The sequence below is a fragment of the Anas platyrhynchos genome, chromosome 2 (assembly GCF_047663525.1).
Source record: "Anas platyrhynchos isolate ZD024472 breed Pekin duck chromosome 2, IASCAAS_PekinDuck_T2T, whole genome shotgun sequence".
Classification (NCBI taxonomy): domain Eukaryota; kingdom Metazoa; phylum Chordata; class Aves; order Anseriformes; family Anatidae; genus Anas; species Anas platyrhynchos.
Window position 1 is genome coordinate 89,941,830 of NC_092588.1, and position 14,006 is coordinate 89,955,835.

At 41.9% G+C, this 14,006-nt stretch overlaps 1 protein-coding gene across 4 annotated transcripts in view; it reads left to right on the top strand.

Moving 5' to 3' along the window:
* RREB1 (ras responsive element binding protein 1) overlaps positions 1-14,006 on the top strand; it is a 131,178-nt gene that overhangs the window by 53,301 nt on the left and 63,871 nt on the right. For all 4 annotated transcript variants that reach the window (XM_038175425.2, XM_038175422.2, XM_038175423.2 and 1 more), the window contains 4 exons: positions 2,798-2,917; positions 4,166-4,368; positions 9,051-9,140; positions 10,545-10,708. In XM_038175425.2, coding sequence (XP_038031353.2) covers positions 4,255-4,368; positions 9,051-9,140; positions 10,545-10,708 — 368 coding nt within the window. In that variant the 5' untranslated portion in view covers positions 2,798-2,917; positions 4,166-4,254. The remainder of the gene's footprint in view (positions 1-2,797; positions 2,918-4,165; positions 4,369-9,050; positions 9,141-10,544; positions 10,709-14,006) is intronic.

Genomic DNA, 14,006 nt, shown 5'->3' on the forward strand with positions numbered 1-14,006 from the left:
CCACTGTGAGCCGAGAAGGCTTGCAGTCCTGCAGGCAGCCTGGCGCAGGGCATCCATGCTGGTCGCTGCCTCACAGATTCCCTGGGTTTCTTAGGTCTGTGGAAAAAAAACATTTCCCCATCCTCAGTGATGCATTTATTAAAAAAAAAAAAAAATCTGCAAGAGAAACCTCTCAGTATGTTCCTGCCTGAAGGCTTTCTGCCATGGGTTTTCCCACAGGAAGGAGTGATTTGGCCCAGTATCCTTATTGTTCCTATATCCTATTGCAAATAGAAAGTTAGGCTTCTGAAATTGGTGCGTGCTGCTCATGCAGTTGTCTTTGTTTCAGAAGCACATTTTTATTTTGTGCAAGAAAATGGAAAATACATATGTAAATAAAAACATGCATAAATCTATTTTTTTGGGATAATTTAAGGTTTTTTTTCCAACTGCTTATAAATTAGGAAAATTTTAATGTATTGAAAACAATTTTAAAAACAAGGTCTGTTTGCATTAGCAGTAAGATGTTTTAGATTCAGAAATAAAATAGCTGTTGATTCATAGAAATTGTGAAAGGCTGTAATAGCATAAATACATAATTTTCCTCCTGAAAGAAGAACAGAAAGCAGGCTGGCAGGTGTTTCAAAATCAGGAGGTAGGTTTCTTAATGTGTGCCTGTATGCCTGCCTCTTCTCTTTTTGATGAAAAAGTCACGTTTTCACTCTCGCTAAAACCAGCACTAGGAATTCTAACTCCAGTACTCTGGGAAGATCCTCAGCAATTTTAAAGTTACCTTCACTGACACAGCAGTCTTCACACTTACACGACAGATTAACTTTTTCCAGGATGTAACAGTGGTAATATTAATGTTATTGGTATTGACTGAAAGAGAAATTAAATAGGTCTACTTTGGAAGGAAGAGTGTTTTTTTTTTTGTTTGTTTTGGTTTTGTTTTTTTTGGTTGGTTTGCTTGTTTGTTTTTAAGTGCTGAAACGCTTATTTGCATTAATTTTGACAGCAATCCCTCCAAATAATTTAAAATGGTGGTATTAAGCAGATATAGCAGCAACTTAGAATAGTTATACCAGTCTTGAAAATAACTATAGTGTTTGTTCTATTCAGGATTAAGCCAGCTACCACATAAGCAGTTAAAAAGAACAAAAAAATAAATGACTGTGTTGCTCTGGAATGAGATGGACCTTTTTTAAAGACCCTAACAAATCAATAGCTCTTGTGCTTGCTGGAGAAAATACAGAAGGATGGATGCTTGGCTTCTCTTTGGATCAAGCAGTCCCTGCCATCATAGGGAACACTAGTGTTTTGCTTAGAAGAAAAATACAAAAATGACCAGGGAAGAACTAACTTAAATTGCTCAGGATAGCATCAAAATGGTCTTTTTGTCAGTTTTTGGAGACTTAAACCAAAAATGCTGTTTTAAGAAGTTAATGTTATCTAGAGCCTTGGTCTGGCCTTAGTCAGGTCCTGCATTTTGGCTCTATGCTGTGCTGGTTCACTGTGTCAAACCGTTCACCCGTGTGCAGCTCCCAAGAAGGTAGGCAGTTAACCATAGGGAGCTTGAGCCTATTGCTTTTTCTTGTGTTGGGTGAAATAAGGATCTGCTTGACACAAGTCAAGAGAGCAGAAGCTGGGCCTTTTCTCTTTGTCTGCCTTTTGGTGTGCGCTGTAAAGTGTTAACAGTTAGGATGCTGTGATTTCTTGTTTGCAAATGCTGTTCAGAAAGCATTTGGAAGTGTTATGTGAGTGACCGATCTGCATGTCACCCTAGAGAGCATGTTTTTTAAAAGGAAGAAACCCCGTCAACCCCAGTTTGAGGCTGAAGGCCTGTGCTTTCTGAAAAAAAGGAAAATCTGTATTAAGTCTGCTGGATGCAATCTGGAAATCTGAGATGATGCAATGTCCACAGTGTGTTAATTTACGCAATGAACCATTTTGCTTGTGAAGTTATAAAGGTGTATTTCTCCATTAAAAATGTATTAGTATCTTTCAATATTACAAATAACCTTTTTCAGAGGCTATCAACATGGGTGCCACAAGGCGAGAACTCCTCTCTTTCTCCTGTGCCGATCGTTCACCATCACCTCTCAAAATGGTGTTCAACTTGCCCTATCATTCTCCAGCCAGAACAGGCATCCTTCCTGAAACCCCAACGATAGCATGATAAGGTTGTGGTTTCAGAAAGGGGCGTGGAGAAGTTCTGTCAGCAAATATGGTGGTTGCTTATGTCTTCAGCTCACCTAAAGCCCTTGGGCAGTGGGTGTGAGGAATGTGCCAAATGGGCCCAGAAACCTCAGTAGTCATTTCACCGCTGCTGGAAGGAATAAGGTCACCATGAAGTCTTCTATTGGAGTAAATCTCAATCCTCCAAGAAGAGAAATAGGAGGGTGGGATATTCATGAATGAAAACAAATTACTTATTGTGTCTTTAGCTGCAGAATGTTCTTCCAGCCTCCTAACCAGATATCACAACTGTCAGTGATGTGCCGGCTTGTTCTCTCCTTTGTTTCCTCCTCCTTTTTTTTCTGGATGAATACTGGGGACCATGTTGGGAGGGTTTCCTCACTTTGTTTGCCTGGTTTCCAGCAGAGGCAGATCTATCTCGTGCAGCTGTATGTCGTGCCAGGCCACTCCTGGGGGCAGGCGCTTGGCTGTGCTGTGCTTGCTGTTTACGTGTTTCCGTCATCAAACCTACGTACCCATTGGGAGAGCTCTCAAACTAAGGGATTGTAATCTTACTTTGCTAAAACGTCTTCCAGCGAAACTTAATCCCTTTCTCTCTCTCTCCATCTCCATCACCTAGTGCTAGAGGGTGCTGCTGAAGAAGAGGCTGAAGAGCCTGACGCTACTAAACCTACTACACTAACTGAGGAGACCAGCAATCAAGAAGAGAGCCTCAGTCAATCAGGGGATAAAAATGAAGGTAACTGGTTTGACTAGCTCTGAGTAACTCTCTAATTTAGGACATTGATTAAAGCTTGTAGAAATATTTCTTACCCAATCCATAACCCTTATCTGTGTGAAGGGTGTAATACACATTGAGCAGAGGCACTGGTGCATACATTTCTCTCCCCATCCCTAACCTTTATCTGTATGAAGAGTATATGCTGAGCAGAAGCATGGGCACATAAATTCTCAACTACCACTGCAGGCTTCCAAACTAAAATTTTCTTGGCTCCAAGTAACTTGGCACCACATTACTTAGCCTCAAAAAACACCTGTTTATAATGCTCAAGCTTATCTTTCAAAGACAGTATTATGCAGAGATCAAATGTTCACAAACATTTTCCTCCTTGTTCACCCTCACATCCTCTTGTGTGGATTAAGATCCTGTGCTGTCCACCTGAGATGACAGAACAGTAGACTCACAGGGTGTTTCTGTTCAGCTGGGAGACTCCTTTTCAGGGAAAGGAGCATTTAGTTTGAAAACATTCTCCTTTTCAAACTCCGAAAGAGGAAAGTGGAGGGCCTTACCTATATGTTTGATGCACTAAATAGAAAACATGATGGAGAAGTCTGAATCTGAACAGCTTTGCCTGCAAGGCAACATTAGTTGTGGATGTAATACATACTCCATGGACTGATAGGAGTTGGTAGACCAAAAAGAAAACAACTCTACATTGATGACAGCTGTGGCAGTAAAGAGGCATTTTAGGGGATTTGGGGTTGGATTTTTGCTAATTTAGTTTACTCATATGCAGAGCTGGCTTAAGCTATGCTAGGCTGAGAACCCAGTATCCTATGCTGTGTTACTAATGCCTTAATTGTGCAGTTCTGCTCAAAACACATGCTTGTTTGGATGACTGTGTTTGCCGGAGCGTGCATTCATCAGTACTGCTCTAATAGTTCATTGTGATCACTAGGTACCACAAATAATACCATTTTATAGCAAGAGAATTTAAGGTAAATCACTCCATATGTGCCATACTCAATTAAGGCTGAAAATCAAGATAACATGGATGCTCTATGAGAAGAAATGCACACCTTAACCTACACATTCCAGTATAAGAAACTTTTACAAGAAAACCTCCAATTTTTATGGGCCATCGTATATGGTCCATGAAGATCAAACAGTGTGGTGCAAGGTACAGGCAGCTGAAAATACTGTGAGGATTTGTTTTCTTTCAGATGACCTAGCAACTCCTGTGTGTGTTTTTGTTTTTAATTCCAGAGAAGCAGCTGGAAACCTTAAACAGTTACAAGGTATCACCAAGTTCACCAAACAGTTTGGACGGAGCAGACTTGTCCTCCATTGACGCCATGATGTCAGCAGTAATGAATGTGGGGAAGATAGCTGAAAATGGCGGGAACTCTCAAAATGTTAAATCCCCCTCCAAGTCTCCTGCACCAAATCGGATTGGCAGGAGGAATCAGGTATGTAAGCCCAAGTGTAGTGGATGAAGGGAATTCAGGCAGCTGCATGGGAAGTGATAAAATGTAATTATGTTTTGCTGATGGTTTTGTCTGTTTTTCTTTCAGTGAGTATGCTTTGCCTCTGCCATTGCTCCTATATGGATGTTTTCTTGTGTCCCTCCATAACTTAACTTTAGAAAACGGGGGGTGGAAGGGGTCCACTTGCTTGGATTCACATGTAAAACATCGGAGCACACGCTCCCATATCATGCAATGGGCAAGCTGATCTGCCAGATGACAACAGCAGAGGCAAAGCCAAAATTGCCACATTTTCCCTGCCACATCTGTTATCCAGGCTCTTGCATTTGTGTGATTTGTTGGGAGACCAGTTTGTTCCATTAACCTAGGAGAAAAGAAGTAGCAGGAACTGAACTTGCTCACAGAAGGAGCAGGGTGGTCTGGCAGGGGACTGTGGGGCTTGGCTCAGCTGTTGTGGGGGTGGCTTCATGAGGTGTGTGATTGCTCCGGGGAAGACCCAAGTGACTGAAGGTTAAAGGTGGTGCTGGAATGAAAGGTCCATCGGGGTGCTCAGTTCACACAATTGTACTGTAAGGAGCCCTTACTTCATTGTTAATGAAAGTATGAAGAGCTATTGCAGAATGCTTTGTATAAATCTTAGAGAGCAAATATATGTAGTTTTTATCATTTTTTTTCAATTTACCAGTTGATGACATCAGTTGATTGCAATAGTGGTCTAGAGAAGTGAAGGGAGACCGTTAAAGCTGTGATTATTGATACCCATGTTTCTGTCCTGCTTTGTCAAGCCCTGCCCATGCAGGTGCTACAGAACAGCAAGAAATACCCCAAATCCCTTTGCCCATTTGACTTCAAAGCTTATGGCAAAGCACAGAGAATTTGTAAATAAATCAAGATGTAACAGGGACCAGAAAGGTTGAGAAGCATGACTCATGTGATGTTCCTATAGTAGTTTATTAATAGCTTGCAGAGTAGCTGCCCAGTTGACAGACTTATGACTTGTCTTGAATTTTTTTGCTTAAAAGGAGTTAAAAGCTGTTAACAGTAAATGAACGTGGGAATTCTTAAATAAAGAGCCTGGGCAGTGTACTGGCAACTGTATTTGTGGGGTCGTACTGTCTAGCACCTGGCTTTGAGGTTTATTTGCAGTGTTCCCAGTTAAGGGCTGCCATGGTTCCTTGATTTCATCATGTGAAGTAAGGCACTGGAGTTCAGACGAGTCTCAGTGGCGGTGCTATTACACAGCTGTCTGCTGGTACACCATGTGGTTTGGCTTCAGGGAAGTTTATTAGCGTTGGTGACCTTTATTCCACCTGATGTTTCGATGGGCATCGAATCAAAGGAAGCTCGAGAGTAAATGTGACAGGATTAAGAGGGATTCTTACAGTGTAAAAATAAATAAATACATTGAAAACATAGTAAATAGCCTATTTGTTTTTAGACTGAAAGATTGTTACTGCCAGAGGGGCAAATGGCTACATTACTGAGAAAATAAAAGTGTGATGTGAAATATTAAGTGGGTATCAATCTGGTTAGCAACATCTAATACAGTGAATTTCCATTTTCAGAGTAGCAGAATGAAAGCACTGAATTGTTTCAGTGTGTAACAGCACACAGATCTCCGATTCTGATCAGAATGTGCCCCTTAGTACAATTGCAAGGATAATAACAGTCAGCTAGTTTTCTGGGTCTGACTGCTGTTTCCCATGAGTTGGCAGTGAAACATTTTGCCCTGAACCTTTGTCCCAAGTCTATGGTTCTCTTTATAATGCTGACTTTATCTTGGCTCTAGGCTACCCATAGTCTAATAAACGTGTTCTCACATCAACCTGCATCCATTTGAGCTTCTCATTTGCTTTGCTCTTGAAGAAAAGACAAGATGTGACAAAGGTCTTTCTTGAGCTGGAGAAAACCCTAATGCACAAATCTCGAAGCATTTGCCATCAGCTGAATGCAGAGCAGTCCTGCCAGGTTGACTAACTTGAGAGTAGCTAACAAATTAGCTGCTAATTTAATCTTTTAGTTCAGGAAGTGTGTTTTCACCAGCGTGGCTCCAGTGAAGTAGGCAAGTGCCATGTTTTACACTTGTGAGCCAGGGGGGGGATGCTTTTACAGTAGGGATGCTAATGTTTTTTGGTCTGGATTGAGTCAGTCAACAGCAGTCCAGTTGTAGCTACCCTTGATTTGCTTGAGCTGTGTTACGGTATGCAGCATGTACCCTGTGTGACCACTGGAGAAAGTTTGGGTTTTAGTTAATAATAAACCCCAGATTCAATAGTAATCAGCTCTGGCAGAGCTATAGTGTGTTTCTGATCTTTGCTTCAAGGTGAACCATTAATTACTCTATCTTCTGTTAATTTGCTGATGCAAAGAGCAGGCAGTCTAGAAAGCAGCCTCTGAAACAATTAATTGCATCATGTAGAACTGTATCACACATTTAGAAGGGGGGCAAAATAAAGTAGTAGGTTGATAATTTCACAGAAATACCCTGGGGATTAAACACCATCTAAACTGTCAGCACAGCTGCAGGGATTTTCCTTGCAGCACAGTGTGTTTGTTCTCTGTCCTGAGCCAACTTTAACAGGGTAGCAGTATAATTGGAGCCGAACATTACTCCACAGACTGGTTGCATATAGTGAAATTAAAGTTGTATAAGTAGGATGGAATGCATGTGTGTGAATTATATGTTTGTATATAAAAATGTGTGTGTGGGCCACTGGGATAATGCGTTTTAATTTTCTTGGTGTGTTCAGACTTCATAATGTCAGCCTTTCTTGCTTGCTTTCTAATGTTTTTTGAGTAACAGTGCAGTAGGCTTTGGCCCGTGTGCATGGCCTACAGTGATTAACTTCAGGATGGAGAGCCCTGAAAAACATTTGGAAAAATATCTGCGAGAGAAACAATACGGGGGAATGGGAGAGCCTAACTGATGTGATCCTGGTACTTCTAGAAGTGAGGTCTGAAGTTTTGTTTACTTGAGGCAAAATGAGAAAGTAGCTCTTCATTCATCACTGAAGTTAACAGAAAAGTGTCATGGAGCCTATGTTTGAAAAGATGTTAGATTTTAGATTTTAGCAGATTCTGTAGATTTTAGTTAGATTTCTCTATAGATTTTTTTCCCCAAAATGATATGGAAAGCAACATTGCTTTATTAAGTCAAGACTTAAAAAAAACCTTTGTCATTGTGTCAGCATCTTTCCTCACCAAATGCCCGAGGATTTGTCACAGGGGCTTGAGTCAGTCATTCTCAGTGTTCCCCACAAATGCCCATGTATGACAATCCAGAAACAGTCCTTTCTCAGTTGGTGACTTTCGGGACAGCGATAGGGAGTAAGAGTTGTTCGGAGGGAGAGGAAATGGATAGACAGTCACTTCATCCCCCTCTCATTTCTGACTGAAAAGCTGCTTATGTTTGGTGGTGGGTTTTTTGTTTGTTTGTTTGTTTTTGTTTTGTTTTGTTTTGACTAATGATACCTACAGTGGCCAGCAAAGAGATTCAGTAGAATGCTTCCCTTTAGCATAAATATTGTCGTTTCCCGTTGGTCACACAGAGATGGTTTTTGGTACTCTCATCACCAGAAGCTGAGATAACAGGCAGTGGATCTCTCTAGCTGGTAAAGATGTGCATTGTTCTACAGAAAACGAAGATTTAACTCAGTGCCAGACCTTCTTGCTTTGAGTCATACAGGCTTGAGTGCAGAAGCCTCATCTGGGCTTGTTAGCGAGATGGTGAAAATGCCCATATGTTACTCAGTAGTCATCCTTGCGGACAATTCAGGCAAATGCCTTTGGTTCCTGTGAGAGTGCCATTTCATCCTTGGCTGAAAGAGTGGCGGTTTTGCTCAGTGTCTCAAGGGCATACTTAAATCAGGCTGAGCTCTCCGGGTCGGCTGCACTGTTTGTACTCGTGGTTTGACCATGGTTACTCCTGATTCTCACCTGGGTGGAGAACAGCCGGGTTCATAATGTGTTCTTTTTGAGTCACGTACACTCCTGCGTTGTCACCTCTTTCTTGCTATGATCTCATCAGATCTTGCAAGCTTAAGAAGGGTTGGGCCTGGCCGGTGTTGCCTGGATGGGATGCTTCCAGGAGAAACACAGGATGCTCAGGGAAATGGTGCTGGTGATTCAGTAAATGCCGCTCTTCCTTCTGAGTCAGACGAGGAGCAGAACACACAGCTCTGAGAAAAGGGCACGGGGCTAGCACCCTGCCACCGAGATGGGGTGGAAAACCCAAAATCCTGAAGACGTGTGTTTATTAAAGATCTTTTTGTAAGATTAGTGGTGTTTGCCCGCATAATCTGGCGGGTTTCCAGGCTGGGTAATTACTTTCTGCTCACCTAAATTCCTCCTGGCAGTTTGAGCTGGTCGCAATAATTGCCTTCACTTCCTGTCCTAAACTGCTACTGCTGAGTATCAGTGTGCTGTTAAAACAGCTGCTGTACTTCTGTGGTAGCTGAAATGGCCCCTATTTATAAATTCAGAAGTTTCTGAAACTTCCCTGAGGGATCTATCAGGATGATAAATGCACACAGACAAGTTGTTCTGTTAGCAGTAGCCTTTTGTACTTAGGATGGCTTCTATTTTTCCATCCCCAGCAGTAACAGCTTTCCAGTTCTTTTATATTGATACTCCTTCTGATTTTTTTTGTTTTGTTTTGTTCACAGGAAACAAAAGAAGAGAAGTCTTCCTATACCTGTCCTCTGTGTGAAAAGATTTGCACTACACAGCACCAGCTAACTATGCACATTCGTCAGGTACACAAAGTACAAGCTTGATTCTTTATTAATTGTGTCTGGTTTGTCAGTATGCATTTGCAATGGTGAAAAACAATTCCGTGTACAAATCAGAAATGCTTCATTATAACTTTTTTTTTGCAATCGATTTGCTTTTATTTAAGCCCTCCCTTGCTATTTCTTTAAAACAACAACAACAACAACAACAACGGGGTAATTCTCCTCCCTTCCTCCCCTTCCTCTCCCCACCCCCCCGAGTGGCTCAAACAAGGATGTGTGTCCTGTTCTGCATAGCTTAAGGTATCCTAAGGATCCGGAAAACCACTTCCATCATGAAGCATAAGTCCTGTTTTGTTATCCTGTTTGAATACAGTTCCCTTTACTGTTCATGCAAATTAAGAAGCAGGAAGACACAATTTTAAAATCATCTCAGCATTGAAGAGCCTCTCTGTCCTTTACAGAGTACAGCAATTTTGGGAGGCAGAATTAAAAATACACTTTACAAATATATGGTACTTTTTTTTTTTTTTTTCTGTCAGCTACAGGCTGCCTCCTGCTCCTCTTGAAATATATATGTATTTTATGAGGAGCTTTGGCCTTTTCTGTCAGAAAGTTCTACTTTAGTTGTTAGGTTGTGATTCACCATTATGACTCCACTAGATACTACTTCAGTTTTCCCTTCTGTACTGTAGCTGTTACTTAATTTTTTTCCTAATTAAGCAGTAGCTGCTACTTATTTTTTTTCCAACAACACCTGCTTTGGTGTTGTTGTTTTCTCTCTTTTTTTTTTTTTTTTTTTTTTGCTATATGAAGAAAAAATCAGTTATCTGAATGCAAGTAACAGAGAGTGGTACATATATCACAGGTAGCTAATAGCCATGTTTTGCCCTGTAATGCATTCTTATGGCCATAGGAGCCTGCATGTGAATTCAGAAGCAGCTTCCTTCTGTTTTCTTACTACTCAGTTACTTCAAAATCAATATCCTTAAAGAGCATTTATTGTTAAGTGTCTTCTGCCATAAAGTTCATAATTACATCCTCTTTCTGTTTTTCCCCTTACCACTCACCCAACCCCAAACCACTGCATAACTTAAGGTATCCCAAGGTACCATTTGTCTGATGGGTTGTTGCTGGATCCCTTTCTGTACCCCTCTGTTGCACACCCAGGGGAAATGTGGTGGGCACTTCAGGCTGCACAAAGCAACTGCCTGTGCTGGTGCATGAAGGAGTTAAAATGAAGGGTGAGGGTGGAGTTGAGGGGGGAGTGCTCAGGAAAAGAGAAGTTTATATGGGGCACACCTTGATATAAGGCATTGTGTTAAGTGGCTCTTCAAAGCTGCTTTTAAGATGTTTGTAAATGTCTCTGATACTTTACTGGCACTTTAGAAGGGGCATTCAATGAAAAAAAATCATTGCTTTCTCTAGCATAACACTGACACTGGAGGAACAGACCATTCCTGCAGCATCTGTGGAAAGTCTCTGAGCTCAGCGAGCTCCCTTGATCGCCACATGCTGGTGCACTCAGGTGAAAGGCCTTATAAATGTTCAGTATGTGGACAGTCCTTCACCACCAATGGAAACATGCACAGGTGAGTGCTGATTGTGACCCAGGAGTTTGGAAAGCATTACAAGATAGGGGGCTGGTTTTGTTTCTGTGGAAGGACTTTGAAGCGGATTAAAGATCCTTACTTGGGCAGAAAGTACAGACTCTGGTATCAAATGTGGAGTGACACACATGCACACTCTACAGCTACAAGGATGCTTATGTTGTGGGAGGGCAGCAGAATTGAGACAGGTCTCCTGGCTCTCTTCACATAGTACTGAGTTGTTATGGATATCCAGAAGTATTGCGTTTTTTTTTTTTGTTTGTTTGTTTGTTTTATTATTATTATTTTGACAAATGGGATGGATTTTTCTTGAAGGATAAAACTATATAGCTAAGCTGTAGAGGAGCTTCTGATTTCATAGCTTCAGTGTAACAGATGCAAATGGTTGTACTGGGGCATCTTTGGTGTTGGAGGATGGTAGGAAGTGAGGTATCCAAGTGCCATCATGAAGATGTCTCTTTAGTATAATTGCTCTTGGTTTTAGCTACATGCATCAGTACTTACTTGCACTGTAGACAACTTACTGCACTGTAGATCTGGAAAATTCTCTGTAACCGGAGTTGCCAAACATATTTCATATAGTTTCTTTAGTAAGAATAAAGCAATATGTACAGGTGTGAAGTGGGGAAACTGAATGTTAAACCACATGTATGTTCCTTCCCCCTCTCTCATCCCCCAATTCAGTATTCATTTATTTGCATGGGTGGAGTACCTCAGAGCTGATTAACAGTTTGTGAATTCCCACATAGCTTTAGTCCCCATATCAAAGAGTTTACAACCTACAAAGAAACTGTAAAACAGGTGGGGGAAAGGAACATAGCTTATAAGCAAAATGACAAGAGCAATGGTTACGGACTGGTTTTGTGTGGGAGGGAAGATACCTTGTTTCCTTGATTATTACCAATCATTTTCCAAGGAATATGCTTGGAAAGGGTGGAATGAAAGGCGTGATTTCAGTGACAATGGAAGAGATAACATACTCCTGCACAAAGAAAGCAGTACCTGCTTGCAGCTCTACCTTCTCTGTATCTTATTGAACAGTTCAAACAGTCACTTATAAATTGAGGAGAAATGAGAGTGTGTGTGGTTTTGTAACTCTATTTGTTTAACCTGTACTTGATCAGAATTGGAGAGAAAAGCGTAAAATGGGAAGGGGAGGACATAAAGATGCTCGGAGGAGATAGTGGCCTTGGGCATTGAATAAATCATGTCTGACTCATCTGACCAGGAGGCAGGGATGTTGCGAGCCACATGTTCCCCAGGCTGGGTCATTGCTCCATGTGCCATGAGGAAGGCAGGGCTGTTTCTGAGTTGCAGCTGATGCCACTGTTGGCATCAAGAGGGTGAAATCCAGCACCAGGAACCTTTTGTTGGACTCCTTTGTGTCCTGTTCCTCAGCCCAGGCTGCTTGCTGAAGGATTGCATGTTCTGTTTAGTTTTTTGCTCCCTAGGCATCTCTTCATCGTCTCCCAGAAACTGGAAAGGGAGGCTTCCTGTGGCACTTTACTCCAGGCCTATCAGATGTTGACGTAATATCCTTTGCTTATTGGAGTTTCCCTGTATAACAACCCTTATCATGCTTTAAGCAGTTCATCAGAGTTGCCAGGCTGACTGACTTGCCCAAAAGAAGTAACCATAGATTAGGACCTTCTAATGAGAAGATTGTTCATTTAAAATTTTTCCTCTTAATGAGACGCTACATGAAGTTTCCAGGATGGAGCGCAGTGTTTACTGCCCACACTAAGAAGGACCTGAGTTCATGCAAGGAAAAGATTCCTGTTAAAAGTTCTTTCACAGCTGTCAGTTCCTGTCTGCTTTGTAAAATTCCTTCTTGTGTAGGCTGACACTGCAGCAGTGTGGTGGGATATTGCAGAAAGCTCATTGACACTGCAGCAAGTGGCCCCAGACCTGGGACAGGCAAGATCCTGAGCCTACCTACAGAGGGTAGTTTTGCAAAAGGAGGGTAATGGTTGGCAGGACAGCACCAAAATAATTTTTTTTTTCAGCAAGTTAACCATTTCTTGATGCCGTAACAGACTATAAAAGGTGAATCCTGATGCCGAGGTGGAAAATATGAATGTGCAAGTAGGCAGTAGAATAAATACAAAGTGAAATTTTATTTGTTATCTGGTACTATGACACACTCACAAGGAAGATGCTCATTTTGCCCACCAGGTACTTCCTTCAGAAACAGGTATTTCTAGTCTAAGATGGTCTGAAAGAAATTCTTCTGTAGGCACCGCAGACCTAGCTAGCATCAGGTCCCATGGCCTGCCAGTGCTGTGGATGAACGCCTTTCGCATCCCATTCAAAACTGCTTCTGCCTCAGGATCCGGGGGCAAGGACCTGCTTGCCAGGTCCTGCCTTGTGTGCAATACCTGCAGGTCTTGCTTGTGGTGGTACCACGTCTGCTCTCCTGCGCCAGTTGGGTGATAACACCAGTGCATCTTTCTCTGCTCCTGCACGCAGTTCCTTGATTGTTTTCTGGTTTTGTGCTCGGGTGTCTAAGTAGTGACAGATAGGTGCCCAAACCAGCAAAGAACAGGGTTCCTAATGTGCCTCTGGTATCCAGGGTTGCAGTCCCCGTGGAGCATCACACAAAATGTGGGGTCAGAGAGAGAAGCCGTGGGTTTAGCAGAAAGTTGTGAATGTTCTGCTAAAGGATCAGCATAGCTCGTGGAGGTCCTGAAGGAGTCTTCCCATGTATTGCAGTATTTACACCAAATATGCTCAGTGCACAGGGCAGGACCAAGGGAGAATTTAGTCTGCTGGGATCTGAATGGAGGGGAGAAGGTGTATGCACATACTGCATACGTTCTTCTCTTCTCTTTCTCCATCTGTGCCTTGTTCTGGCTCTTACTTAACTGCCTATGCTATTTTTTGAATCAAGACTTTTTTTTTTAAAGACCTTTTAGGGTTAAAAGCCCAATGAAATAGTTTTGTCAAGGGCAATGCTGTACTGTAGGAGTGTTTATTACTGTTCCGATAGAGGATGAAATTTGTGATCCTTTTTTTTTTTTTACCTCCTAGCAGCCAGGTCATTAGACATTCGGTAGAGAAGAGGAGGGAGGGAGACAAGTTCCAGTTGGTTTTCAGGGTTAGAAACTGTGTTCTTACACTCTGAGGTGCCTATCATCTCCTGCCTATCATCTCCGTGGAAAGTATTTTTTCTCCTCCCTCTCTTTATTAACAGAGAAAAAACAAAAACAAAAAAACTCCAGAGCTCTAATTTGGTGGTTTTTTTTGCACGACGGCAAAACTTGGTGGCAGTACCCAAGCT